The sequence below is a fragment of the Pempheris klunzingeri genome, chromosome 10, assembly GCF_042242105.1.
Source record: "Pempheris klunzingeri isolate RE-2024b chromosome 10, fPemKlu1.hap1, whole genome shotgun sequence".
Taxonomy (NCBI): Eukaryota; Metazoa; Chordata; class Actinopteri; order Acropomatiformes; family Pempheridae; genus Pempheris; species Pempheris klunzingeri.
This window is the reverse complement of record NC_092021.1, coordinates 27501506-27528582: the sequence shown is the minus strand read 5'-3', so window position 1 is coordinate 27528582 and position 27077 is coordinate 27501506. Positions and strand designations below refer to the sequence as shown.

General features: G+C 44.1%; 1 protein-coding gene across 1 annotated transcript in view; it reads left to right on the top strand.

The window, feature by feature from the left end:
• The first annotated feature begins 493 nt into the window (after nucleotides 1-493).
• LOC139208920 (titin-like) overlaps nucleotides 494-27077 on the top strand; it is a 186561-nt gene continuing 159977 nt past the window's right edge. The window contains 25 exon segments of the mRNA XM_070838697.1: nucleotides 494-703; nucleotides 7690-7792; nucleotides 8579-8782; nucleotides 9524-9811; nucleotides 10304-10389; nucleotides 11339-11559; nucleotides 11667-11850; nucleotides 17153-17215; nucleotides 17308-17566; nucleotides 18049-18118; nucleotides 18242-18445; nucleotides 19068-19210; nucleotides 19385-19530; nucleotides 19883-20110; nucleotides 20221-20462; nucleotides 20552-20784; nucleotides 20967-21131; nucleotides 21232-21400; nucleotides 21997-23693; nucleotides 23784-24062; nucleotides 24311-24577; nucleotides 24680-24952; nucleotides 25044-25307; nucleotides 25790-26050; nucleotides 26630-26890. Of these exon segments, the coding sequence (XP_070694798.1) occupies nucleotides 7702-7792; nucleotides 8579-8782; nucleotides 9524-9811; nucleotides 10304-10389; nucleotides 11339-11559; nucleotides 11667-11850; nucleotides 17153-17215; nucleotides 17308-17566; nucleotides 18049-18118; nucleotides 18242-18445; nucleotides 19068-19210; nucleotides 19385-19530; nucleotides 19883-20110; nucleotides 20221-20462; nucleotides 20552-20784; nucleotides 20967-21131; nucleotides 21232-21400; nucleotides 21997-23693; nucleotides 23784-24062; nucleotides 24311-24577; nucleotides 24680-24952; nucleotides 25044-25307; nucleotides 25790-26050; nucleotides 26630-26890 (6298 nt within the window). The 5' untranslated portion in view covers nucleotides 494-703; nucleotides 7690-7701.

Genomic DNA, 27077 nt, shown 5'->3' with positions numbered 1-27077 from the left:
CTGAGGGCCGGTTACCAAACCTGGTTACCAAACCTGGAAGGAACTGCAGTCCCAGAGAGAGGGGCTGAATAACTGCAGTAGAAGAAGAAGAGGTGTGTAAACAGGGGGGTTGTTCCTGTGTCATAACAGCAGCCTGGGGGGGCAGGGGGGGTGATTGAGTGACAGGAACAGCCTCTGCCTCCTTTTGGTCAGCAGCTATTTAATGACTTGGTGACCGTTGTCCCTTTACCTCCCTTAATCTTCTCCTCTGAGAGTCCCGTCACTAATCGCTCGCTCAGACCGACTTCTTATCGAAGCCGTCACATCGATCCAAATCAAACCCGGATCGACGGCCTGACTGACAGGTTGCATAAATGGCTGCCGTGTCCCATCGTGCCCCCCTGGGTGTCCCGTGGGCCAATGAGGAGCGTCGGAGGGGTGATGATGCAGGTCGTCCCCCCCGGTATAAAGACGTAAACCACTGTGTGGGCCCTCCTGAGCAGTTGGAGCATTCCCAGCCTCGCCTCGGGTAGTGGGACTGCGAGGAGGGAAAGCAAAACTACACGGCCTCACTGTGTAGTTTTGTTTTTTTGGGCGGGGGGGGATATTCAGAGGCTCGACCGTTCTCATCTTGGATTTCTCTGGAGAACCTTTCTGGATAAGGAGACTTGTTTGAGTCCCCTGGGCTCTGTCCCATCAGTCCAAGGCACTCTTGTGGAGACAAGTAAGTAGCTCATGTCCCCTCATGCACTGTAAATGTCCACTGGAGTGCGCTGACTCATGTGGTTTATGGGAACTCGGGCTCAGAAATCAGGCTTTTGGTGAGCCATCTTTGCTGTTTTGGTGTTTCTGTGTGTGTTTTCTGTGTTTCTGGGGTGAGTTGGAAGCAGCCGCGTGCAGCAGTGATCTGAGGAAGGCCAAGAATAGCAGCTGAGAGCATGAGAGTGGACTGTCAGCTGGGCGGCTGATGGCTTTTTAAGGGAATCAGCAGCAGGGCTATCAGTTGCTCCTCCAGCTATGTGCCACATGGTGGCTGTCAATCAAACGGTGGGGGTCAGCAGGGTGGGGGTGTGAGGCCTGGGGGGGGGGTATTTTTGGCCACTTCCATATCTGTCGCTCAGGATCAGATCTGTAAATATCAGCTGAGTTTGATCCACTTTGTTCCAACGCGCTGACCAGTTTTTACCAGTAAACTGAGGCGTACTGATCGATCGATCGACTGATCGATCAGAGCGCAGTGATCGGCTGCATAAGAGGGAAGAGAAACTGAGAAACTGGACACCTTCGCCTCAAATCAGCTGACAGCAGTGAACCCCCCCCCCCCAGCTGTACCAGTAAGGCATTCAAAGACCACGAACAGACAGAAATCCCAATAATCCATCAGTTCGTATTGATTATCAGGATCGATCGGCCACCCGTTGGAACGGTTTCCTGGGAAATAAATAGTCTGTCTTTTATTTCTGTCCAGTTATTTCAACATGTTTTTTTCTTCAAGACTTTTATAGATGTTACTTTTCCCGTGAAGGCGTTTTATTGACGAGCTGCAGCGTTTCCTGTTTCTACAGAAATAAAAGCGTCTCAGCTTGGACGTCGTCTTTTAAATCCCGTCAGACTTTTCATCTTCATTCATTATCCCTGTGAAACCTGAAGACGGAGAAGCAGAAATCTTCTCATATTTCATGTTTCACCGTCCTCACATTTCTCCTAAATCTCCTCTTTAAACTTTGTGGCTCAAGTGTTTTAAAGCGACAGAACGTCATTTCTATTCTCTTAGCTGCTGAGTTCACCTGTCTGCTGCTCCACACCAGTTTTAACAGCTTCATTAGAATGTAAAGACTCACAGTCAGGGTCCTGTCGTTTATTTCATATGAGACATTTACAGTTTGTCTTGTATCTATATTTTTAATATATATATTTTTGTGAAGCGCTGATGTTTAAAGAACAAAAGAAGCTGATTATAGGTTCATATCAGGCTCTTTGTCTAATCAGGGGTCAGTCCTAGTCAGTTACAGTTACAGAGCTCACATGTTGGTTTAAAACACGTATGAACAGGTTTGATGAGAGTAGATAAGAAAAAAGGTGATCTATGATGATATCAATAAATGAGCCAATATCTATCAATAATGATATAGATAAATCCATTCAATGACACGAATAATTAAGCTTTATGGAACCAGAAACATGCTGCAGTGAATCACTCACTTCAATCAGGCTTCAGTCATCTTAACAAAATAAAATAAGCAAATAAAGTACTGCAGTACAATACCTGAAGTACTGCAGTAGAATACTTGTAGTACTGCAGTACAATACCTGAAGTACTGCAGTAGAATACTTGTAGTACTGCAGTACAATACCTGTAGTACTGCAGTAAAGTAGTGGTAAAATACATAAAAGTAAGTTTTAAAAAACATACAGAAATCTCTCTGTCTGTCTGTCTGTCTCTCTCTCTCTCTGTTTCTGTCTGTCTGTCTGTCTCTCTGTCTGTCTCTCTCTCTCTGTCTGTCTGTCTCTCTCTGTCTCTCTCTCTCTCTGTCTGTCTCTCTCTCTGTTTCTGTCTGTCTGTCTATCTCTCTCTCTCTCTCTCTATCTGTCTGTCTCTCTCTCTCTCTCTCTCTGTCTGTCTGTCTCTGTCTCTGTCTCTCTGTCTGTCTCTCTCTCTCTCTTTCCATCCTCCCCCCAACATGGACCCCTACAGAAGCCGCCCACATTGATCCTGGGTCTGTTCCAGGTTTCTTCCTGTTAAAGGGGAGTTTTCCTGTTAAAGGGGAGTTCTCCTGTTAAAGGGGAGTCCTCCCGTTAAAGGGGAGTTCTTCCTCCACTGTGTCCTAATCTAATCTCTGAGCTGCTCTGTGGGGATTCTTGAATCCTTCCTGTTGAATTCCTGAATCTTTGGTCTCTGAATGAAAGAGTTTGTTCTGAGCTGCTCTTTATGGAAACAGTCTGGAGATAACACTGTTGTGAATTGGCGCTATATAAATAAAGATTGATTGATTGAAGGTAATTATTTATCATTATTATTATCATTGTCATTTTCTGGATTAATTGATTTACCATTTTCCATAAAATGTAGAAAAATAGTGAAATATGATCTGATTCTTTAAAGCAAAAACTCTTCAGTGTTTCACTTTTTCTTTTTTTAAAACCTTAAAAATGTGTAAGGACCCGACGCTCGTCCCAGGGACTTACTGTAGTATTATAGTACTATTACTGTAGTATTATAGTACTATTACAGTGCTGTTACTGTACTATTATAGTACTGTTACTGTACTGTTACTGTACTATTATAGTACTGTTACTGTACTATTACAGTACTGTTACTGTACTATTATAGTACTATAACAGTGCTAATACAGTACTATTACTGTAGTATTATAGTACTATTACAGTACTATAACAGTGCTATTACAGTACTATTACAGTGCTGTTACTGTACTATTATAGTACTATAACAGTGCTATTACAGTAGTATTACAGTACTATTACTGTAGTATTATAGTACTACTACAGTGCTGTTACTGTACTATTATAGTACTATAACAGTGCTATTACAGTACTATTACTGTAGTATTATAATACTATTACTGTAGTATTATAGTACTATTACAGTAATATTACTGTAGTATTATAGTACTATTACTGTAGTATTATAGTACTATTACTGTAGTATTATTGCTGTTTTTTTACCTTTAGAATAAACTGTTATAAAGTCTACAGTCTAAAATATAAAGTCTACAGTCTAAAATATAAAGTCTTAAACAGGGATGTCAAACTCATTTTAGTTCAGGGGCCCAGTTTGATCTCCAGCGGGCCGGACCAGTAAAATCAGCATAATAACCTTTAAATAACAACAGCTCCAAATGTTTCCCTTTGTTTTAGTGAAAAAAAGAACAAGAACATCCTGAAAATGTTCACATTTAATGAACTCTTTTTACAAAACATTATGAACCACCTGAAATTTGTCTTCTCTTTAATTTTTATACTTTGCAAAGTCGTCCTGCGGGCCAGGTTGGACCCTCTGGCGGGCTGGTTTCAGCCCACGGGCCGTATGTTTGACACCCCTGGTCTAAAATATAAAGACTAAAGTCTGAAATATGAAATATAAAGACTAAAATATAAAGACTAAAGCCTAAAATATAAAGTCTAAAGCCTAAAATATAAAGTCTAAAGCCTAAAATATAAAGACTAAAGTTTAAAATATAAAGTCTAAAGTCTAAAATGTGAAATAAAAAGACTAAAGTCTAAAATATAAAGTCTAAAATATAAAGTGTAAAGTCTAAAATGTAAAGTCTAAAATATAAAGACTAAAGTCTAAGATATGAAATATGAAATTAAAAGTCTAAAATATAAAGACTAAAGTCTAAAATATAAAGACTAAAGTCTAAAATATAAAGTCTAAAATATAAAGACTAAAGTCTAAAATATAAAGTCTAAAATATAAAGTCTGAAATATAAAGTCTAAAATATAAAGTCTAAAATATAAAGACTAAAGTCTAAAATATAAAGTCTAAAATATAAAGTCTGAAATATAAAGTCTAAAATATAAAGTCTAAAATATAAAGACTAAAGTCTAAAATATGAAATATAAAGTCTAAAATATAAAGTCTAAAATATAAAGTCTAAAATATAAAGCCTAAAGTCTAAAATATAAAGTCTTAATGCCTAAAGTCTAAAATATAAAGTCTAAAATATAAAGTCTAAAATATAAAGCCTAAAGTCTAAAATATAAAGTCTTAATGCCTAAAGTCTAAAATATAAAGTCTGAAGTCTAAAATATAAAGTCTGAAGTCTAAAGTCTAAAATATAAAGTCTGAAGTCTAAAATATAAAGTCTGAAGTCTAAAGTCTAATGCCTGAAGTCTAAAATATAAAGTCTAATGCCTAAAGTCTAAAATATAAAGTCTGAAGTCTAAAATATAAAGTCTGAAGTCTAAAGTCTAATGCCTGAAGTCTAAAATATAAAGTCTAATGCCTAAAGTCTAAAATATAAAGTCTAATGCCTAAAGTCTAAAATATAAAGTCTAAAGTCTAATGCCTGAAGTCTAAAATATAAAGTCTAATGCCTAAAGTCTAAAATATAAAGTCTGAAGTCTAAAATATAAAGTCTGAAGTCTGAAGTCTAAAATATAAAGTCTGAAGTCTAAAATATAAAGTCTGAAGTCTAAAGTCTAATGCCTGAAGTCTAAAATATAAAGTCTAATGCCTAAAGTCTAAAATATAAAGTCTAAAGTCTAATGCCTGAAGTCTAAAATATAAAGTCTAATGCCTAAAGTCTAAAATATAAAGTCTGAAGTCTAAAATATAAAGTCTAAAGCTGTTGGGGTCGTCCTGATTGAAGGAGGAAGTTGTGACATTTAACCTCCTGAATCATAAACTTTACAATAATGATGATAATAATAATATTTAATTTAAGCTGCTGAACCAAATAACAATAAACTGAGTTTTAAATCCGTTAGTTCCTTTTCTGCCTTTATTAAAGAGATTATTAATAAATAGACTAACAGCTGATTTCACCCCCAAAGTCACTTCATACACAAAACATTTCTTAAATATAGTTTAAGTTAAAGACAAAAACAGAGAGAAAATTAAGAATAATGACCAAACATGAACATTTAGAATAAAACCGACCTGATGAAGTACGATAAAGGGACTGAGTTCCACTGACTCAGATAAATAAGGTAAACGGCAGAATGGATGTGTGTGCAGCTTATTTCTGTCCGAGCAGCTGAGAGCAGTAAAACCGACAGCTGAGGCTAAATTTAGATCTTGATCTGAGAATAAAAACCAGGCGGTGGCGGCGGCGGTCAAACTGAGGTCACAGCAAGGTCACGTCAGTACCCTGATCAGGTATTAGTTATTGATCGTCTGTGGGGAAAAACAGAGGAATTACACTTAGCGCTTTATCGCCTGTTTCTTTTCCCTTCAACTCTTTTTCTTTCTGTTCTTTGTTCATCTGGTTTCCTTCCTGCCATCTTGTGTTTGTGACCAAACGCTGCTTTCGTCTCGTTGGGAATGTGTTCATGAGTCTTTTACATGTTTTTGTTCTCAACATTTAGCAGAAAAAGTTCTTGGAAAAGTCTTTGTGTTTAATGTTATAGAATTTCTTTTCTTTGTGATTCTTCAGGTTTGTAACTCAGTTTGTTTCACCTGCTGCACAGTTTTCTTCCTCTTCCTCCTCTGATGACTGTATCATGCAGCCAACCTCCAGCTGCTGCTGTCCTTCAGCCCCCCCCACCCCACCCCCAAGGCATTTATAGCTCCTGCGTCTGAAACTCAAACCTGCTGAGTGAAGCTGCAGAGATGTTTCCATCCAACTGCCTTTAAATCTGGACAGCAGTAATAAAAAGACTAAAAGCATCTTTGTTAACTTTTAGCCTCTCGGCTGAGGTGATGAAGACGAGACCTGATGAGACTTTCAGCTCATCTTCATATCAAAGATGATGACGTGGGGGGTCTTTTCTCAGCCAATGTTCACACTGGCGACCTCTAGTGGCCGTCCTAATCATGACTTCCCAAACCGATGAATTTATTCTAACCCAGAATCTTTTATTAGATTTAACCAAGTACTTTTGGTGCCTAAACCTAACCTCACTGCGACAGTCCCACAATGCTAACTGACGTCACACATGTTACATGACCTCTGTTATTTGCTTGCTGGTCTGCAGAAAACACTCATATGTGGTTTTGGGGGTCATTGGAAATGGACCCGTCCTGTCGGTGTGAGGACGTTTTGGACGTGTTCTCTGCAGCAGATGGAAACAGGAAGTGTTCAAGTGTGTGTAACATACGTGTCGACTTCAGACATGTCTGGTCGTCGCATGACATAAACCTTTAAATAAAAACTTCAGCTGATGTTAGTTTGCTGAGTCAGATAATTCAGAGCTTTCAGAAAATGATTTATTCTGTTTTCAGGTTTTTTCAGCTTCCTGATTAGCTTTGTGGTTAGCTTCACAGGCAGCCTCTCTTCCCCAGTCTGAATCCGTGGTTTCTTCCAGCAGCTGAAATATGTGAATGTTCATCGTCTGCTGTATTTGTCATTTCAACTAAGAGAGTGTAGCTGGAAGACACTCAGGCCAAATGTTGTTTTCTTGACACCCGTCTGATGATTCACTTTAATTTTGCATCCCAACATGTCCTTCAGACTGGACCCATATCTGCTCCATCTGCTGCACAGCTCAGCTCTGCTGATGCTTACAGGTAAAGAAGAAGGCGGACATAGTTGAAAGAAACATTAGCTGGTGGTTGGTCTGCTCCGTCAGTCTTTGTTCACTCTTTGTTTGCCTCCATATTTCCTTTGTCAGAACTCCTCAGTCCAGGAGACGTCAGGTGTCGGGAACAAATATGAATTTATAAGTGATGCTGTTGTTTCTTTGCTGACGACAGTTTCCTCTCAGTGCAGCCTTATCTCCATTGTTAAGACTTGCTAACCTCACCAGGCGACACAAAATGGTGTCTGCCGGTGTGACAAGTGATGAGAGGACATTTCCCCACAGTCGAGCTCTGGTGTTTGTCACAGCTGCTCATTGGAGCTGTGAGAGAGGAGTTACAGGACAGCGGCACCTCCTCTCCTACAAGCTGCTCCTGTGTTTCCTAAAGTGAAGGAGGCAGCCAAGGAAACAGGAAGTGCTGGGACAAACTCATTCTCTGTTTGGTTTGCTGTCAGTAGGAAGTCTGTGGTGTTTCAGCCCTTTCACCTCCATCTGTCTGTCCGCAGGGTGCCGACATCATGACAACACAAGCACCAACGTTCACACAGCCGCTACAGAGCGTCGTGGCACTGGAGGGTAGTGCCGCCACGTTCGAGGCTCAAGTTAGTGGTGAGTAACATTTCTGTCAGAGTTATGAAAGCCCATTTCTGCCAACAGATCTGTCAGTCATTGTCATTATAATGACTGACAGGATCTGTTATCTCATTGGCAGAATGAGCATCCATACAGAATGACAGCTTCAAAATGTTCCGTTATCTACAATCATGAGTGCTACAACATACAAGTACATTTACTCTAGTACAATTTTAGGTATTTGTACTTTACCATTTCATGCTCTGTCTCCCTCTGCACCACCACATCTCAGAGAAATATTGAACTTTCTATTTTATCTCACAACTGTTGTTTAAAGATTCAAATTAACAAAACTAAATGTAATCAACAATCAGTGATGATGTATTATTACAGATTAAAGTACCAGTAGTATATTAAGTCATTAAAATGAGCTCCACCTTCACCAGCTGCAATGATGTTAAAGTGATGAATACATGAATGATCAATAATTAGAACCCATTAATATCAGGTAGATTTTTCATAGTGAGTATTTTTTTACTTTTGTTATTTTAAGTATATTTAGATGCTAATACTTTTGTACTTTCACTTTAATGACATTTAATGGTATTGAACACTGTGGAAATGCTATCTGAAATATACCATGTTTTTCAACAGCTTTAGACCTCATTTCTTACATATTTGACTTCAATATCACATTTTCTGATACAGCAGGTTTTCAGTCTGAGAGATGAATACAAAATGAACTGAAAGCAGTTGAATGTCCATTGTTCCCTTTGGTTTTCTCACCTGACTCACCTGGTCTGGTTCTTCTCTTCTCAACAGGATCTCCAGTTCCTGAGGTGAGCTGGTTTCGTGATGGCCAGGTTCTTTCCGCCGCCGCTCTGCCCGGCGTTCAGATCTCGTTCAGCGACGGCCGCGCTGTTCTGAGGATCCCCGCTGTGACCGCCGCACACAGCGGAAGATTTTCTGTCAGAGCCACCAACGGCGCTGGACAAGCCACGAGCACCGCTGAACTCCTGGTTACAGGTGAGAGCTCAGGTGGAATTGAAACTCCTCGGGGAAGGGCATAAATACCAAAAACATTTGAGCATTTGAAATCCTCCAGACACAAAAGACTGAAGATCATCAGTTTTTAGGGGAAATGGAGCAGGGTGTCATCAGTGTAGAAAAAAACCCAGTATATTTACAAAAAAGCACACATGATGAGCCAGCAGCAGCAGATCCAATAGGATTCAAATGTTCTGGTTTCCAAGGTCAAAAGACAGTGTGCAGTTTCTTTCGTGCCAGGAATGACAGGACTTCAGGTTGGATTGACCTCACCTCTCCAGCTTTAGCAATGAGAATATATTCTGAATTTATCTCAGAAACTGTTTTTACCAAATAAATTTGTGACTTGATAATCTCACATAATATTCACTTTGATCTCAGGGAATATCCAAATTCGCTCGTAAATTTACATTTTAATCTTGGAAAGTTATTTTCACATACAATGGCCCTCATACGCTGACTCCATCCTGAAACTTGACTGAAAGAGGGAAATGGTGTGAGAAGTATTAACTATTAGGGCCTCATAGTGGTGATGATTAATACCTGATGTTAACATCTACTGTCAAAATACACCTTTAATACACTTCACAGCATATATGTATATTTTTTTACTTCAGTTGATTTCACCGTGATTTTTAAAAAGTTCCAGTACTCATTGGTATCTGGCTTCTGAATTTCATTGAAATCAGGTAATAATGTGTTAATACTGTGTCCCTGCAGCGGAGACAGCGCCCCCTAGCTTCCTTCAGAGGCTGCAGAGCTCCACGGTGAGGCAGGGCAGCCAGGTGAGGCTGGACGTCCGGGTCACAGGGATCCCGACGCCGGCAGTAAAGTTCTACCGAGAGGGAGCCGAGATCCAGAGCTCGGCCGACTTCAGGATCCTCCAGGACGGAGACCTGTACAGTCTGCTGATCGCCGAGGCCTTCCCAGAGGATTCTGGGACGTATTCTGTGACCGCCACCAACGGCAGCGGACGGGCCACCTCCACCGCAGAACTGCTGGTCCAGGGTGAGGGCCATAAAACTGTCTAACTCTGCTGAGAGACGTAGATACAAGTCAAATCTAGAAGAGCAGCCTGATGGAGAACAGTGTTCAGAGTGTTCAGCACAGACAGATACAGGACGAGTTCAGCCTAGCTCAGCACAAAGACTGGAAACAGGAGGAAACGTTAGCCTAGCTTAGCATAAAGACTGGAAACAGGAGGAAACGTTAGCCTAGCTTAGCATAAAGACTGGAAGCAGGAGGAAACGATTAGCTTAGCTCTGTCAAATGAACAACTCATATTAAACAACACATCTAAACAACTGCAAAAAACGTGGTTCTTTCTCAGAATCATCTTTCAGTTCCTTGAAATCATTGTTAATATGAAGATAAATAAAGTTACATAACACTTTTATATTTTGCTGGTGAAAGTTTGTGATTTGGAACATGTTGGTAATAGGGTGTGATTACATTGATTTGGTCCTCATAAACCACCAAACTGAATGTGTGTGTGTTCAGGTGAAGAAGCCGTTCCAGCAAAGAAAACAAAGACGGTGATTTCAACCACTCAGATTTCACAGACCCGTCAGACTAGAGAGGAAAAGGTACAAACACTCGCATGTGATTTCATTTAACTCTCATTTAATCTCAGTAAATGTCTGATTTCACTTCATCTGCTCCTCACTTTTAACTGCACGTCATTTAATCTGGTCCAGTGTGTTCTCATCACCTATTTCATCGTCTTTTGTGAGTTCTTGTAACTCTCCTTAGTTTCTTTCCATTATTCCATTTTATTTTATTACTCATCATAAACTTTGTCTCTCTGTCTCATTTCATCTCACGATAAAGTATTAGGATCACATTTCACCTTCCATCCATCTAAATATGTCTAAACTCATTTCATCCATCTCATCTCCTGTCATCTAATTCAATTTAATCCTAATATGTTTCTAATCTCTAAGATTTTTCTTTCTTTCGTTATTCAGTCTCATCTCAACTCATCTGACTTCATCTTTCTTATCTAATCTCTTCTAATTAAATCTCATCTCAGTGAATCTTGTTTCATTTCATTTTTTCTCACAGCTCATCCCTTACCTTTGCTTTTTAACTAATATAATCTCTTTTTCTTAATCTCATCGCAGTTCCTTGTATCTCATTTACTGTAACTTCATTCAAGTTACATTTCATTAGAGCTAAAGGTTTGAACAGAGAACACGTCTCTATCATCGCTCCATGCATCAGAAAATACTCTCCGACATGTCTCCATGTTTTTAGGAACTGTGAAAGACATCTGACCAAACCTGCTAAAAGCCTTCAGATTATAGAGACGAATAAACCTGCAGAGTTTGGAGTCTGCATTTAGGAGAAACCTACAGGAAGGAAAATAAACACCTTTTGGTCGTTTTCTGTGTTCATGAAGCCAAACAGCTCAAAATGAACCAGAGCATAAAAACTGATGCTGTTGCTTGTGGCGTCTCATCATTAATCGTCGTGCCTGTTAACGTTTTATGGTGCTGTGACTCGGCCCCGCCTCATGACCTCCTCTCTCCTCAGAGGATGGAGGCCAGTTTCCACGCCACCGCCATGATGGAGATGCACGTGGAGGGCGCCGAGCTGACTCAGCAGCTGGCTCATAAGACGCCACCCAGAGTTCCTCCCAAACCGGCGTCCAAGTCCCCGACTCAGCCGTCGCTGGTCGCCAAGGTGGCTGGAGGACGCCAACAGTCGCCGTCACCTGTCAGACACGTGAAGGCGCCCACACCCACGCCCGTCAGGTGAGTGGATGCTTTGTAGAGAGTTTGTAACGGCCTGTAATGTGACCTCCCACCTCCCCTCTCCAGGCCTGACTCTCCCACTTACAGGCTCTCATTTTCCCCATCAGGCCGGTCAAGTCACCCATCACCACACGCAAGCAGGTGGCCGCCGGTGCCGACGTCCTGCCGCCCTGGAAGCAGGGAGACTACGTGGCCGAGGCCAGCTACACCAGTGTGACCAGCGTGAGCAGCAGCACCGTCACCCAGCTGGGCCAGGAGCAGCGCTGGGAGCAGGTCACCGGGGTCAGACAGGTGAGGGAGGGTCCGGCGGGGTGGGGGGTCCGTACCGCCATCTGGTGGTCAACGAGTCCACGGAACAATTAGAGAGACCCGGAGGATGGACGGTATCATATCTTTACAAATGTATTGGTGCTTCTCTTAAATTGAAAGTGTTCAGTTGACTCAATTTGTGTCAAAGATCATCCTCCTCACTCCACAGACGTGGAGCTCATGTTGAATCCTTCAGAGTAACTTCCTCCTCCAGAGGACGTCATCATCATGTGACGTCCCTCCAGAATAAAGCTTCAGAAAACAGAGGCTGCAGAACCTCATAGAGAACCTGTCTGTTTTTAAGGTTCCTTCAGGGGTTCATCCTCTGCAGACAGAAACTGCTGTCTGAACATCCAGGGGTTCATCCTCTGCAGACAGGAGCTGCTGTCTGAACATCCAGGGGTTCATCCTCTGCAGACAGGAGCTGCTGTCTGAACATCCAGGGGTTCATCCTCTGCAGACAGGAGTTGCTGTCTGAACATCCAGGGGCTCATCCTCTGCAGACAGGAGCTGCTGTCTGCTGGATTGGACAGGTTCAGTTTCATTCACTAAATCAATGCAACATTACATTTATAGCTGCTTCCATCCCCAGAAGCATTATGGGAGCTGTAGTTTGAGAACTTTAAATATGATAATCCCCATCAGGAGACGGACAGAGAAAATATGACAGAAACATGAAACTCACTTGCAGTGTCGGCGGTTCAGAGTAGCTCGGCTCTTTCTGTAGTATAAAGTAAAGTATAAAAGTTTAGAAAGACGGCCTTTAATCCGTCCTCCTTCAGGTTGAACAAATTGCACCTGAGTGTGACTTTTATATTGTCTGAACTGGAATATAAGAATGAAATAACGTAACAACGTTTTAAATGTTTAATGTCTTTCCTTTCTAACTCGTGTCTTTGTTCTGCTCATTTAAACAACAGGTTTAGATTAAATGTTTTAAATGTGACTAACCGACTCTCAGATGCAGCATGAGGAAGATGATGGAAACGTAATGTAATGTTGCCGTGGTGACCACTGTTGATCAGGCCTGTAGTCATGACTACAGTAGTCAGGTAGCTGGATGACAAAATAACAAACATGTCTGTCATTTAACCCCACTGCATGTCTGGATTCACTCTTAAAGGGCACTTTCACTGTTTTTCAACCCTGAACTTCTCCCAGTCGCAGCTGTGCTGCATCTCCGCCTCAATGACACATCATGTATTTGTTACACGTGTATAAAATGGAGATTTAAAGAATCTGTTTTTAAAAACAAAAGGCAGAAAAAGAAAAAAAACATCACCAAAAAGGATTTGATATTAAATGTCAGTGGACGTAAACGATGAGTAAACAGATGTCGACCCTGCTGACTCTTCTGTAGCTGGGCTGGAAAACGTTCCCTCCGGTTAGTGAAGTTTGGGTTGAACCTCCGTCCTGCACCCCACAGTCCACCCTTTTCCTCCATCCTTCTCGTTTCACTGTGGATGGTTTTGTGCGTCAGTTTGGGGTCAAACACTGACTTTCGTCCACTCATCCACATTTCTTAAAAACATCCCACTCCACAAAGTTAATCCATTTGATTTGGTTATTAGCCTCAAACTGCCAACATGGAGCCAAAATCACCCGGAACACCAGGTGGCGCTAGGTTTACCCAGAAGGCAGAAGGATGGGATGAAGGACTAACACGTGACCATGGCGGCCATCGATCGGATACGGACTCATACGCTGATGAGTTCAACACAAGCCAGCAGGGTGATCATGAAACCTGCGACGGCCTCGTGACAGCGTCGGTGTCCTCCGTCAAAGAGCAGGAGGAGTCCCAGGAGGAGTCCCAGGAGGAGTCCCAGGAGGAGTCCCAGGAGGAGTCCCAGGAGGAGTCCCAGGAGGAGTCCCAGGAGGACACCGTGAGCAATGAAGCGATGTGTGTTAGGCCGTCGTACTTCTGTAAAGACCTCTCCTCCGACTTTGACCACAAAGACTTTTCAAACCGAGAGCACCTCCGACTCCACACTCTCAGACTTTGTAGCAGCGACGTCTCATCCGATTGGTCAGATGAGGAGGTTCCTCCCGCCATTAATCAGGCGAAGTGTCGCCACCATGATCTCAGCCGAGACGACGGCCCGGCCCTCCAGGTGCTGGAAGAGCAGGTAGCTCTTCGTGTGTCAGAGTGGACTCACCACAGCTGCTCCGTCATCTTTTTTCAGCACTTTCACTGCCTCTTTTTTCAGTTTTCACTTTTCTTTCACCATCAGCACTTTGACTTCTGTTCATGATGCTCTTGAGTGACTTTCAGCTGATTTCAGGTTCTCGCATGTCAAGCAGATGAGTGTGTTTTGTCTGTGTGAGTACATTTCCTGTCCATGATGTTTCCACTGTATAGTCTATTGTCATAACTGTCATGTTTCTGACTCAGACCGACAGCAGACGTGATCCAAAAGGAGGATCAGAGTTTCTGCTCTCTGTCAGATTCAGTGATTCTGGTGTGTGTGCACACACTCTGTCTGAGTTCTGGTGTCTGCTACAGAGGCAGGAAGGTGCCTTATCAAAAGTTGGCCAATAATTTATTCTGTTCCTCAGTTTAGTCAGCTAGAAGTCTGGAGTTAGGGCACAGTTAGCCTAGCTTAGCATAAAGACAGAGCGGGGGAAACGGCTAGTCTTGTCCAAAGTTCAAAGCTACACTGACCTTGTGAGCTGCTGGACCTTCCTGCCTCTGTACAGCCGTCCTGCCATGGATGTCCTGATATCTATGTGCTGCTGGTTGTGTCTCCAGGCTGGGGGAGGGAAAAGAGCCGGGGCGGTGGCCACAGTGGTGGCTGCCGTTGACCTCGCTCGTGTCCGTCAGCCTGTGCATGCCGAGGGCGGTCGAGCTGAAGAGGAGGAGGCCATAGAGGCAGAGCTAAGGCAGCAGGCCGCCGCCGCCGCCATGGCTGCCGATCCACAATATCATACCGGCTGGACAACAAGAATGCAGGCTGGCCAACCGCTCACCACTGCTCAAGAGTTTACACCTCAGCCAACCCTGCCGCTGCCTCAGGTTAGCTAGGCCTCCAGAGCAAAGAAACAACAAATCAGTTTTGATCATCATTGTTGGTGATCAATAATCACCAAAAGATTTGACCAAATCATCAGATTAGCTCAGCCGGTTTCAAAACCGTTTTGTTAAATATATAAAAGAGTGTTTTGTAATACACTGGCAAATCAGGTTTCACAAGAATATCAAGATTTAATGAAGTTACCTTTTATAGTTCCATAATCAATCATGCTGATCAATGAAAGAACTCGGCACCATAATGTGTAGGTTCTATAATGTTAATTTGGTGTTATATCACAACTGTGGAAAATACTTCTTCATGTTCACATTCAAATGGTCACACAACATTAATGAGTGAGTCCCAGGTTTCCTCTTGGAGACAATAACAGACTAAAATAACTGAGATATCATTATCATGCTCTTAGTATTCATATGTATAGAGGTTGTAACGCTCCTGTGAACTCTGTTGATTGCTCCAGATTCAGAGAGCGACAGAAATCTCCCTCCATGTGGACACTGGTCTCCCCCCGTCCCCAGTTCCACATTTCACAGTTTCTAAAGTCTCTGTTCCCAAACACGAGAGTAGCTCTGAGGTAAGAGAGGCAACGTCAGGCAAGCAGTAGGCAAGCAAAACAAAACAAATGGACAAAACACGTGGACATTTAGTTAATCAACCTGTACCTGACCCTTCGCTAAGCCCCGCCCCCTGTAGTGACTGTTGCTCACCTGTCGATCTCTCAGTAGAGAGCTTACAGTTATATCAAGACATTTTTTTAATATGTTGTTAGCACGATTACAGTTTGATGATGTGTCTCTGATTAATAATGTTGATGACGGCGTGGTTATGGCAGTAATGCGTTGGAATAAGTAAAGATTTATCTAACGTAACCTGTAAGCCCAGACAATAACGCAGTTAGATAACGATATGATGATAACTCGCAGCCTTGGAAGTCGTGCTCGGTTACTGTAGATGGCAGGTCAGTTAGCTGGTCAAGCTAACATTAGCAGCCTATGTTAGACCAGAGTTTCTCTGACTAGAGCTCCATCTTCGCCTGTTAAACATGGGAAGAAATCCGCACACCGACAGACGCTGTTTGGTGGCGGGTTTTGGTGAACGGTCTTTTGATTATTACTGCTTGCCTGAAATGCACACTTGTTGTGACCCGTAGTAGACTGATAGAATAGTCACTATAAAATAACATAATCAGTCCACCTTTAACCTTTTTTTCTTCACCCCTAATCAGTAAACGCTCTCCAGAGGCCACTTATTAATCCGGCTTTGTTTAAAATGTCACCCTGCAGCAGCTTTAATCAAACTAATGTACCGTAGACCCCCCTGTGCTGTGGTTTAACACCAACGTTTTTATTAAACCAACACATTTCGTTGATGATGGTGTGGCTGTTCCTCCTCTTTGGGTCGGTCAGGTTTCCATCGCCGGCACGGCTATCGCCGCTCTGCAGAAAGAGTTATCCTCCTCCTCCACCGCCACTAGAAAGATCATCAAGCCCGTCAAGTCTCCCAGTCCGTCTCGTAAGGTCGGGGAGGCCAGAGGGACTCCAGAGCCTGTCCCCCCACCGTTCAAAGACTTCACTGAGAAATATCAGAGTCGTTTTGGCTCGGAGTTACAGACGGGGGTGGTGTACTCAGGGGGCATGGACAGAATATATGAGGACTGGGGAGCCCAGGTTTGTAATCCAGTTTAGTCTGGATGTGAACAGGACAAGTAAACCTGATGAGAACATGAAGCTCAGATAGTTTGTATAGTCCTGAAAATTCATGGTCCTCAGAGGACGATTCCAATAATTATTTAACAAGCCTCTGATCTTGTACCACCTGCTGGCCAAAATATCCTCTGCAGAAGAAATCTGAAAGCTAAGTTGCAGGGCTTGAACCCTCGTGATTAAAGCGCTGCCTGAACTTTACCTTTTTAGTGTCTCCACTCATGAGGGTAAAGGAGCAGCTAAACAAAAGGCTATTGTGTTTTCACGCTGTGGGGTGTAGTTTTGTCAGGTTTTCTTGTTTTCTGTGAAAATCCAGGATTTAACATCCCTCTTAACATGCTCGTCTGTTATTGACAACCATCATTCTCATCTCATGAGCCCATCCAGCCTCCCTCCATCTTTCTGTGCTGTGTCGTCCTTTTTTTTAAACGGTGGATGTGTAAAGTCTTGTCCTCTGTGTGTTTGTTAGGTGGTGTCCATGTTGTGCATTTTAGAAACAGGGTTTTTTTTGTTAAACCGCAGTGTGCTAACAAATCTGTGTCTGTACGACAGGTGATGGAGGCAGCAGCCGTACCTTCTGCAGGTGGCGGCGTGGTCCCACCAACTCTGATGTCTGTAAGTGGCTCAGTTCTCACCAAAACCACACAATATATTCACCCCCCTTTGGGAAAGTGATGTTTTGTAAAAGTGCTGTGTTTTGTCTGCAGGGCTTGAAGAACACCAACGTGACGGAGGGCGAGTCGGTGACCCTGGAGTGCCAGATTAGCGGTCACCCCACCCCTGTCATCATGTGGTTCAGAGAGGACTACAAGATCGAGAGCTCCATTGATTTCCAGATTAGCTATGAGAATGGATTCGCCCAGCTGGTGATCCGCGAGGCATTCGCCGAAGACAGCGGACGCTTCACCTGCACCGCCACAAATGAGGCAGGAACCATCAGCACCTCCTGCTTCCTGCTTGTCCAGGGTCAGTATGACCAGTAGAACAGGACACAATCAATAAACAAAACATTCGTTGGTTTTAGACACTAAGCCCCTGCTGCTGCCTCCATCAGTCAGTGTGTGTGTGTTGTTGTGTGTTACACAGATGTTGTGTTTAATCTGAATTAACCCTTTAAAGCACCAAAGTACCACAGTCCTGTGCACTAAGAGGTAAAACTGCTGTGTATCATTTTCTTCAAAGCTACCAAACTTTTTTTTATCTCTGACAAAAACACCTCAGAACACAAAGGTTTGCGTGAGTCGCACAATGACACAAACTAATTAACTGGTCAAGGCAGCAGTAGCAGTAGAAAATGACTTTTTGTCAATGAATGGTCACTTTAAACCCAAAACATGTACAAACAGAGTTCCCCTTGAACTTTTCCATTATCACACCGTAGACAAAGCAGCAGTGATGAAGTCCCACATGGAGTCTCCTGCTTTAGACTAACACTGTTTCTCCTTCAGTGTCCGAGGACATCGAGAGCAGAGAGGAGATCGCTGTTGTCACCGAACATGTTGAAACTACTGAGAAACTGTGAGTCAACCAATGCTCCTTTAAAGTTTGCAAGAAAAATCAAGATTAATTCCTTAAAAAAGTAATTCTTGAGACTGAAAGCCTGCTCAGAATTGATTAATGCTAAGAGATTTGTGTTTTCAGAGTAACTGAAGAAGCCAAAGAGGAGACCATGAGCGTGGCCGAGTCGGATACCGCTGCCGCCGCTGCTCCCATCTTTATCAAGAAGCCAACTGTCCAGAAGCTGGTGGAAGGAGGAAGTGTCGTGTTCGAATGCCAGGTCGGAGGAAGCCCCAAACCTCACATCATCTGGAAGAAGGGCGGAGTGCCGCTCACCACTGGATACAGGTGTGTAATACCTGTACAACGACTGGTCAGGACTGCTGCGGCGAGTTTGTAATGTAAAGGTCTCCAGCCATTAATGTTCATTTAATTCATTGCCTTTTTTAACCTTTATTGCATTGGTGATGGATGATGGGTTTGTGGGAGCGAAATCATCTCCATTGGTGTTGCATTTGTATTATTATTATATCATCCTTCCTATATTGTTTAAAGAAAATGATCAAGTTTTCATGGTCCCCAGGGGAAGATTTTCAAAGATTGAGGTGATTTATTCTTAATTTGATTTATTGAAGGATCTATAGACACATTGGCCTCTTATTGTAAACCCCATTAATGTCCCCACTAACCCTAACTCTGGGTTAGTGGGCCCACAAGCTATAAAACAAAAGGACCATGGAAGTGTTTGTTCCACTGGCTGTCTGTCTAACAAGAAAACGACAACGAAATGTCCTGATTCCAGTTGGAACGAGCCCGTTAACTTTTCTCTTGCACCTGTACTGTAAGAACTGATAAATTATTAGAATAACGTTTGTTTGGATTGTGTCTGTAATGACCACAGTAGTCACTAGGGGTCACTTGTCATCGATGAATCACCTGTAACGTGCTTTTTCCCTCTTCTGACCATCAGATACAAAGTTGCCTACAAGAAGGACACTGGAGAATGTAAGCTGGAGATCTCCATGACCTTTGCTGATGATGCTGGCGAATACTCCGTCTTTGCCAAGAACCAGCTCGGAGAGGTCTCTGCCTCTGCCAGCCTGCTGGAGGAAGGTACATTAACATCTGCACCCAGACAGTCTACCATCCCACTGATGTAGGTCAGGAAAAGGACTTCAGAGCGAGAATGACCAAGAGCTAGTTCTCCTCAGATGTCAGGGCATGTTAAGTCAGTTTCAGTAATTTGCCTGAGCTCACCTAACGTTAAATACTTTGTCCCGCTAACAGAGGAATACGAAGCCTACATGAAGAAACAGGAAGCGACCTTTGTGACTGAAGTGACCGCTGTGGTGCAGGAGCCCAAAGTGGGAGACGTTCCCCCCATCGTCGTTACGACAATGGAGCAGATGACCACCACCATTATTTCTGGACAGGTAGGAGCTGCACTGGCCACAGGTGGAGGACGATGTTTGCATGTCAAGAAAACCTGGAACAGACCCAAAATGAAGGGAAACTGTGGTGTTTTTAAACCTGGGTCCTATCTGTACATATTCTGGTTAACCAACTAATGAAAAATGCAAAACTTTATGAACCATTAGAACCGTTAGAACAGTGGAAATATCCCTATTTATTCCATGATTTCGAATGGCTCTCATTCCTGACCCTAACCCAACACTTTTTGGCCACAAGGACTTTGCCAATATGTCAATAATCCGCCAATAGTGACTGAATTAGTGTTGATTGATTGATAGTCATCACTAACATAACGTCTTGTCTCATCTGCAGGAGTTCCATCTTTCTGCCATTGAGCAGAGGATCATCCAGGAGATTGAACTCCGCATTATGCAGATTTCCTACAGAGAGATCGTGACAGAGGATGGAGAGCTGATGGTGACCGCCGCCCCTGCCGAGGCTGTGCAACCCGCCTTCGACACCCCCGTCAAGAACTACAGGATCAGGGAAGGAATGGGTGTCACTTTCCACTGCAAGATGACTGGACTGCCGCTCCCCAAGGTACTGGCATTTTAAGAAGTACATCCCCTTAAATACGTGTCTCTTTTTAACTAAAGCTAAAAGTATGTGTATCCAAAGTGGTTTTACAGTGACATTTTGTGTTCTTCCAGATTGCCTGGTACAAAGACGGCCAGCGCATCAGGCCCGGTGACCGTTACCAGATGGAGGTTCTTCAGGATGGACGCGCCAGCCTGCGTCTGCCTGTGATTCAGCCAGAGGACGAGGGCGTGTACACCGCCTTCGCCGCCAACATGAAGGGAAACGCCGTCAGCTCTGGGAAGCTCTACGTGGAGCCGTCCGGAGCTGTGACACCTCAGAGATACACCCCACAGCCAGCAGTGCAGAGGATCAGGTAAGTTCTCACTCGAAGGATTGAGAAATCCTTCTATAAGGTGTAGAACTCTTGATGCCTGGGTATCAGCGATGCTGCTTCCTCCACAGGTCCACGTCTCCTCGCTCTCTGAGCCGCTCACCTGGACGTTCTTCCAGCCGTTCTCCTGGACGCTCTCCCGCCCGCAGGCTTGATGAGACTGACGAGGCTCAGCTGGAAAGACTCTACAAGCCCGTGTTTGTCTTGAAGCCTTCCTCATGTAAATGCTCTGAGGGGCAAACTGCCAGATTTGACCTGAAGGTCGTTGGCAGGCCGATGCCCGACACATACTGGTTCCACAACGGTGAGTAAAACATTCATAAACATCCATAAAAGGGTAACTCCAGCACTAACTTAGTAACTAGTAACTTCCAACACTTTTACTACCTACCAGTCATTTAGACACTAGAGTTCTCCTCTAGATTATGTTCATGAATAAAATTTGTTGGCCTCACAATAATCCCAATCTGTACGTCACCTCCTCAGGACAACAAGTGGTTAGTGACTACACCCACAAGATAGTGGTTAAGGAGGATGGTACCCAGTCCCTGATCATTGTCCCCGCCATGCCACATGACTCCGGAGAGTGGACCGTTGTCGCTCAGAACAGAGCTGGACGGTCATCCATCTCCATCACTCTTACTGTTGATGGTACGCTGCAGCTCACATGAACACTTTTTGAGCTTTTTTTTAGTATACTCGTGAACATGATTTTAAGTTTTCCTGATGATTTATTTTCTTTCCTTTTCAGCTAAAGAAACCATGGTGCGTCCCCAGTTCACTGAGAAGCTGAAGAACATCAGTGTAAAGCAGGGAACTCTGGTCGAGCTGGCTGTCAAAGCCATTGGAAATCCCCTGCCGGACATTGTCTGGCTGAAAAACAGTGACATTATCACGCCACACAAGCACCCAAACATCAGGTATGTTGTCCTTACTGTAGTGTTGTCACTCTTCATAAATTGTCTCTCTGGCACCCAAACTGAGTTGATAGTAAACCCACAACACCGATGGCGTATTTATACATCCTACCCATCGCTATCTGAAAATCAATTCTCAAGTAATTGGAAATTTGATTATATAAAAACTGATTAGTCCAGCACCTAAAGCTAACATATTAGGAAACAACTGTAAATAGGACTTATTCATACTTTAAGCACAATCAACGTGGGCATCCCACTGAAGTCCTGTATTCACTGGTGTTTTGATAAGATAATAAGAATTCCTGTAGATTTTTTATTATGTATATTTGTGTATGTATTATATGAAAAACAAACAAGGACAAATCAGACACAAACCTTTGTTTAGTCCACCAACCTGAGGGACAATATTGAAGTTTCTTTGGCTTTGGTTAAATGTCTTACTCTCTCCAGCACTCAACTTAAACCTTGTGTGACCTTGTAAGCTAGAAGCAGCTGACTAGTTCCAAAGTTTTCCCCAAAGCAGCTGTTCAGTGTTTTTAATTGTAGTAAAAACCCAAATGTTAAAGATACTCCAACATGACATCTCCATGTTCCAGGGTTGAAGGAACCAGAGGCGAGGCCAAATTCCAGATTCCCTCAGCAGCTGGCTCAGACAGCGCCTGGTACACTGCCACCGCCATCAACAAGGCCGGCAGAGACACCACTCGCTGCAGAGTCAACGTAGAGGTGGACTATGTTGAACCTGAACCAGAGAGGAAGCTCATTATTCCCAAAGGAACCTACAAGGCCAAGGAGATTGCCCCCCCAGAGGTTGAGCCCCTTCACCTGCGATACGGTCAGGACCAGTGGGAGGAGGGCGACCTTTACGACAAAGAGAAGCAGCAGAAACCGCAGTTCAAGAAGAAGCTGACCTCCATCAGGATGAAGCGCTTCGGTCCAGCTCACTTTGAGTGCAGGCTGACCCCCATCGGTGACCCCACCATGGTCGTGGAGTGGCTGCACGACGGTAAACCCCTGGCTGCTGCTAACAGGCTGCGTATGGTCAACGAATTCGGCTACTGCAGTCTTGACTATGAAGTTGCATATGCTAGAGACAGCGGCGTCATCACCTGCAGAGCCACAAACAAGTACGGAGTCGACCAGACTTCGGCCACCCTGGTTGTCAAGGACGAGAAGGGACTCGTTGAGGAAACACAGCTTCCTGAAGGCAAGAAAGGTGCCCACCGAATCGATGAGATGGAGCGCCTGGCTCATGAGGGAGGTCCCTATGGAGTCACTGCTGAAGAAGAAACTGAAAAAATGAAACCCGAGATCGTCCTTCTTCCTGAGCCAGCCCTTGTCAAGGAGGGTGACACAGCGCGATTCCGCTGCAGAGTGACCGGTTACCCGGCACCCAAAGTTAACTGGTACCTCAATGGACAACTTATCCGCAAAAGCAAGAGATACAGACTTCGGTATGATGGTATTTACTATCTGGAGATCACTGGCATTAAATCTTATGATTCAGGAGAGGTCAAAGTGGTGGCCGACAACAACCTGGGCTCAGCTGAGCACACTGTAAAACTGGAGATCCAGCAGAAAGAGGACTTCAGAACCCATCTGCGCCGCGCCCCAGAGGGTAAGGCAGCTGAGGCCGCACCCGAACCTGGAAAAACTCTGTTCGAGGTGGTGAAGGCTGAGACACCTGCAGAGGACTCTCAGCTGAAAGAGGTGGTCAAGCTCAAGAAGGCCCAGAGAATTGTCCATGAAAAGGCCACAGAGGAGTCAGACGAGCTGAGGGGCAAGTTCAAGCGCAGGACAGAGGAAGGCTACTACGAGTCAATCACAGCAGTGGAGCTCAAGTCACGTAAGAGGGACGACTCCTATGAGGATCTGCTGAGAAAAACCAAGGATGACCTGCTTCACCGTGCCAAGGAGAAGGAGGAAACTGAGAAGAAGAAAGAGGAAGAGCGCCGCAAAGTTACAGCTAAGCCTCTGAAACCAGAAAGGGTCAAGCTGTCAGCCAGCATGGAAGCTCCTAAGATCCTGGAGCGTATTACCAGCCAGACAGTCGCACAGGGTGACGAAGTCAAGTTCAGAGTCAGAGTTGTCGGCCGACCAGAGCCTGAGTGCCAGTGGTTTAAGAATGGAGTTCAACTGGAGAAGTCTGACCGTATTTACTGGTACTGGCCTGAGGATCATGTGTGTGAACTGGTGATCAGAGACGTCAGAGCAGAGGACTCTGCAAGTATCATGGTTAAAGCTTCAAACACCGCTGGAGAGACCTCAAGCCACGCTTTCCTGCTGGTGCAAGGTATGATTATTCTGGCCTTTGTACAATTAACATGTACTCTGCATTTGAATTTTGGAGTTTCTGATGAAGGTTTTGTTGTCCTTTTTGCAGCAAAGCAAGTCATCACCTTCACACAGAAGCTGGAGGAGGTCAACGCCAAAGAGAAGGACACCATGGCGACCTTTGAATGTGAAACCAATGAGCCCTTTGTCAAGGTCAAATGGCTGAAGAATAACATGGAGATCTTCTCTGGAGACAAGTTCAGGATGCACTCTGACAGAAAGGTTCACTTCTTGTCTGTGCTGATGATTGACATGAGGGATGACGCAGAGTACACCTGCATGGTTGTAGACGATGATGTCAGGACGACTGCCAAGCTTAATGTTGAAGGTGGGTTTACTAATGACTATTGAACAGGACAGCACCTGATCGTATATTTGCTCTTCAGAGATGACGGAGTCATGCAGCTTCATACCTGAACACTGGTTCTACCTTTGGAACCAGTGTTCAGGTATGAAGCCGCATGACTCCATAATTGATCTTTTACACTCTGAGGAAAACAAACCAGATCACAGCCGCCGTAGGTATGGAAGCTGAAAATGGTCTTGCTTGCAATTGATCTTTTTTGTAATAAACAGGATCCCCACTGGAAATCCTGAAGCAGCTGGAGAGCACTGAGGTGCCCGAGACATACTCTGGAGAGTTTGAGTGTGTCGTGTCCCGCGAGGACGCTGAAGGCAGCTGGTTCTTTGGAGAAAAGCTGCTCTCCACCAGCAGTAAATACATCATGTCCTCCCGCCGTGGAAGACACACCCTGTCTGTCAAAGACGTCAGGAAGGAGGACCAGGGAAAATATACCTTCAAAGTGGGCGAGTTCAAGACAAGTGCCTCACTGAAAATGAAACGTGAGTCACTGAAGTAACTATAAGTTTTGTACTCATGTAGTAACCTTAGAGTTTGTTCTGGTTTGTTATCCAGGGTTTAACATGTTTGTTTCAATGTTTCAGTGCGTCCGGTGACCCTGATGCAGCCTCTGACTGACCTGACTGTCTGCGAGGGCGACATAGCTCAGATGGAGGTTAAATTCTCCCAGGAGAACGTTGAGGGATCCTGGATGAAGAACGGGCAGCCGGTCACGGCTTCGGACCGTGTGCATATCGTTATTGACAGACAGATCCACAAACTTCTGATTGAAGACACCAGGAAAGACGACTTTGGAATGTACTCCTTTGTAGTTCCTGCTCAGGAAATCTCAACCTCTGCAAAGCTGGTCATCCAGAGTAAGACAACTTAGACGCATGTTCTTTTTCCAACTGATTTAATATTCCAAAATAAAACGTTACAAACATAAAACTTTATCTTGTGTTGCAGCAATCGGCGTTGTGATCCCTCTGAAGGACACTAGTGCCATTGAGGGCACCAAGGCTGTCCTGGAGGCCAAGATCTCAGCTCAGGACGTCAGCTCAGTCAAATGGTACCACAACGACACACTGCTAACAGCCAGCGACCGAATCCAGATGGTGGCAAAGGGAACCAAGCAGCGTCTGGTCTTCAGCAGGACCTATGCCTCTGACGAAGGGCACTACAAACTGGTGGTCGGCCGAGCTGACACCAGCTGCAGATTGTCTGTTCAGAGTAAGTCGTGCGAGAAAACACTGATTGAGGTTAAAGCATGTGTTGACTTCCAAAGGCCGTTAGTCGACAACAGGTCGGTTCCTCTGGCATTATGTTTTGCATGATTTATATACATGTATGATGGCTCAGTTAGATGAGTAAATAAAGAATTGTACATCTGACTCAGTCTCCAGTTGGCCAAGGCCTGACGAATCACACTGCAGTATTTATACCAGACCTTATACCTATACCTAGACCTATACCAGACTCACACTGACTACATACTGCATCCTACCTGCACAGTTTACATGAAAAAGCTGTGACTGAAACAGCTCCATCTACTGGACACGAATGATTACATTCGTTAAGAAAGAGAGGATCGATGTTAAATGACCCAAATAAAAAAAGATATTTCTGATCTTTAATTGTTTTTTGTGATGAATATGAAAGATGAATAGTTAATCATTGGTTAACTGGTCCGAACTCTTGTTCCGTCTCAAAAGATGTCCAGATTGTGAAACCAATGAAACACAAGGAGTGCTCTGAGTCCGAGAACGTCACATTTGAAGTCGAGGTTTCTCACCCGGGCATCGATGCCTTCTGGACCTTCAAGAGGCAGCCGCTCAAAGCCGGCGCCAAGTACAAGATGGAGTCAAAGAACAAGCACCACACCCTGACTGTCATGAACGCCATGAAGGATGAAGAGGGCGAGTACATGTTCGCTGCTGGTGAGAAGATGTGCAGCGCCTCACTCACCGTGTCAGGTAGGCTGAGCTACAGTTCTTTAAATTAAGCCTTAAAATTACTTAGTAATCACGGAAAATGCCTGTTTCTATTGCAAGTTAACACATGATGGTGCTGACTGGGTAAAGGCTATGTCCACACTAACACGTTGGTTATGTTTACACCTAACATCCACACTACTCCGGTGTTTAAACCCTGCATTTAAGTCTGAACAGGTGACAACAGAGACGATTAAAAACGATGATGCAGACACTCATGTTTGCTTCCTGATTGGGTCTAATCAGTCTCACCATGTCCTTCCGTTTCCTGTTTTGACTCAGTCACACTTCTTCCGCCTCCTCGTCATTCAGGCAAAGGAGTCTTTGGTCTGATTTTTCCGTAGTATTTTCTTCAACTAAGCCACCAATGGCAGCGCTTCCTGTTGTCACTGGCAAGCGTATAGTCAGTGTACGCCAATGATCGTGTGATATGTGTTTTCAGGCATGTTAGTATGGACAGAGACTAGACCTGATATGGTGCTAAGAAGCTTCAGTCTTTGTTTTAAACACCATTTTAAAATGAGCCGAAGCACCGACTGACTGGAACTCTCCTTTCACCAGGTGGTGCCATCAAGAAGCCCCTGCGTGATATGGTGGTGGCCGACTCCCAGACCACCGTGCTTGAGTGTGAAGTTGCCAACCCGACCGCTGAGGGCAAGTGGCTGAAGGACGGCCAGCCCGTTGACTTCAACGAGAACACGCTGAGCGAGGTGAATGGCGCCGTCAGACACCTCGTCATCGTCATCACCAAAGCCAGTGACATCGGAGAATACACCTATCAGGTTGCCACCTCCAAGACTTCAGCCACCCTGAAAGTGGAGGGTAGGTCCACGTGACGCATACAGAACATAGAACAGTTCTTTATGGTTTTCATGTGCTACGAAATTATAAAGGAAGTTTTGACAGAATATCCAGGGACTAAACACAGCGTTTGTTTTGGTCTGGATGGACTGTTGCCTAGCTCACTCACCAACAACATATACTATTGGATTAACTCTTTTGAAGAGCA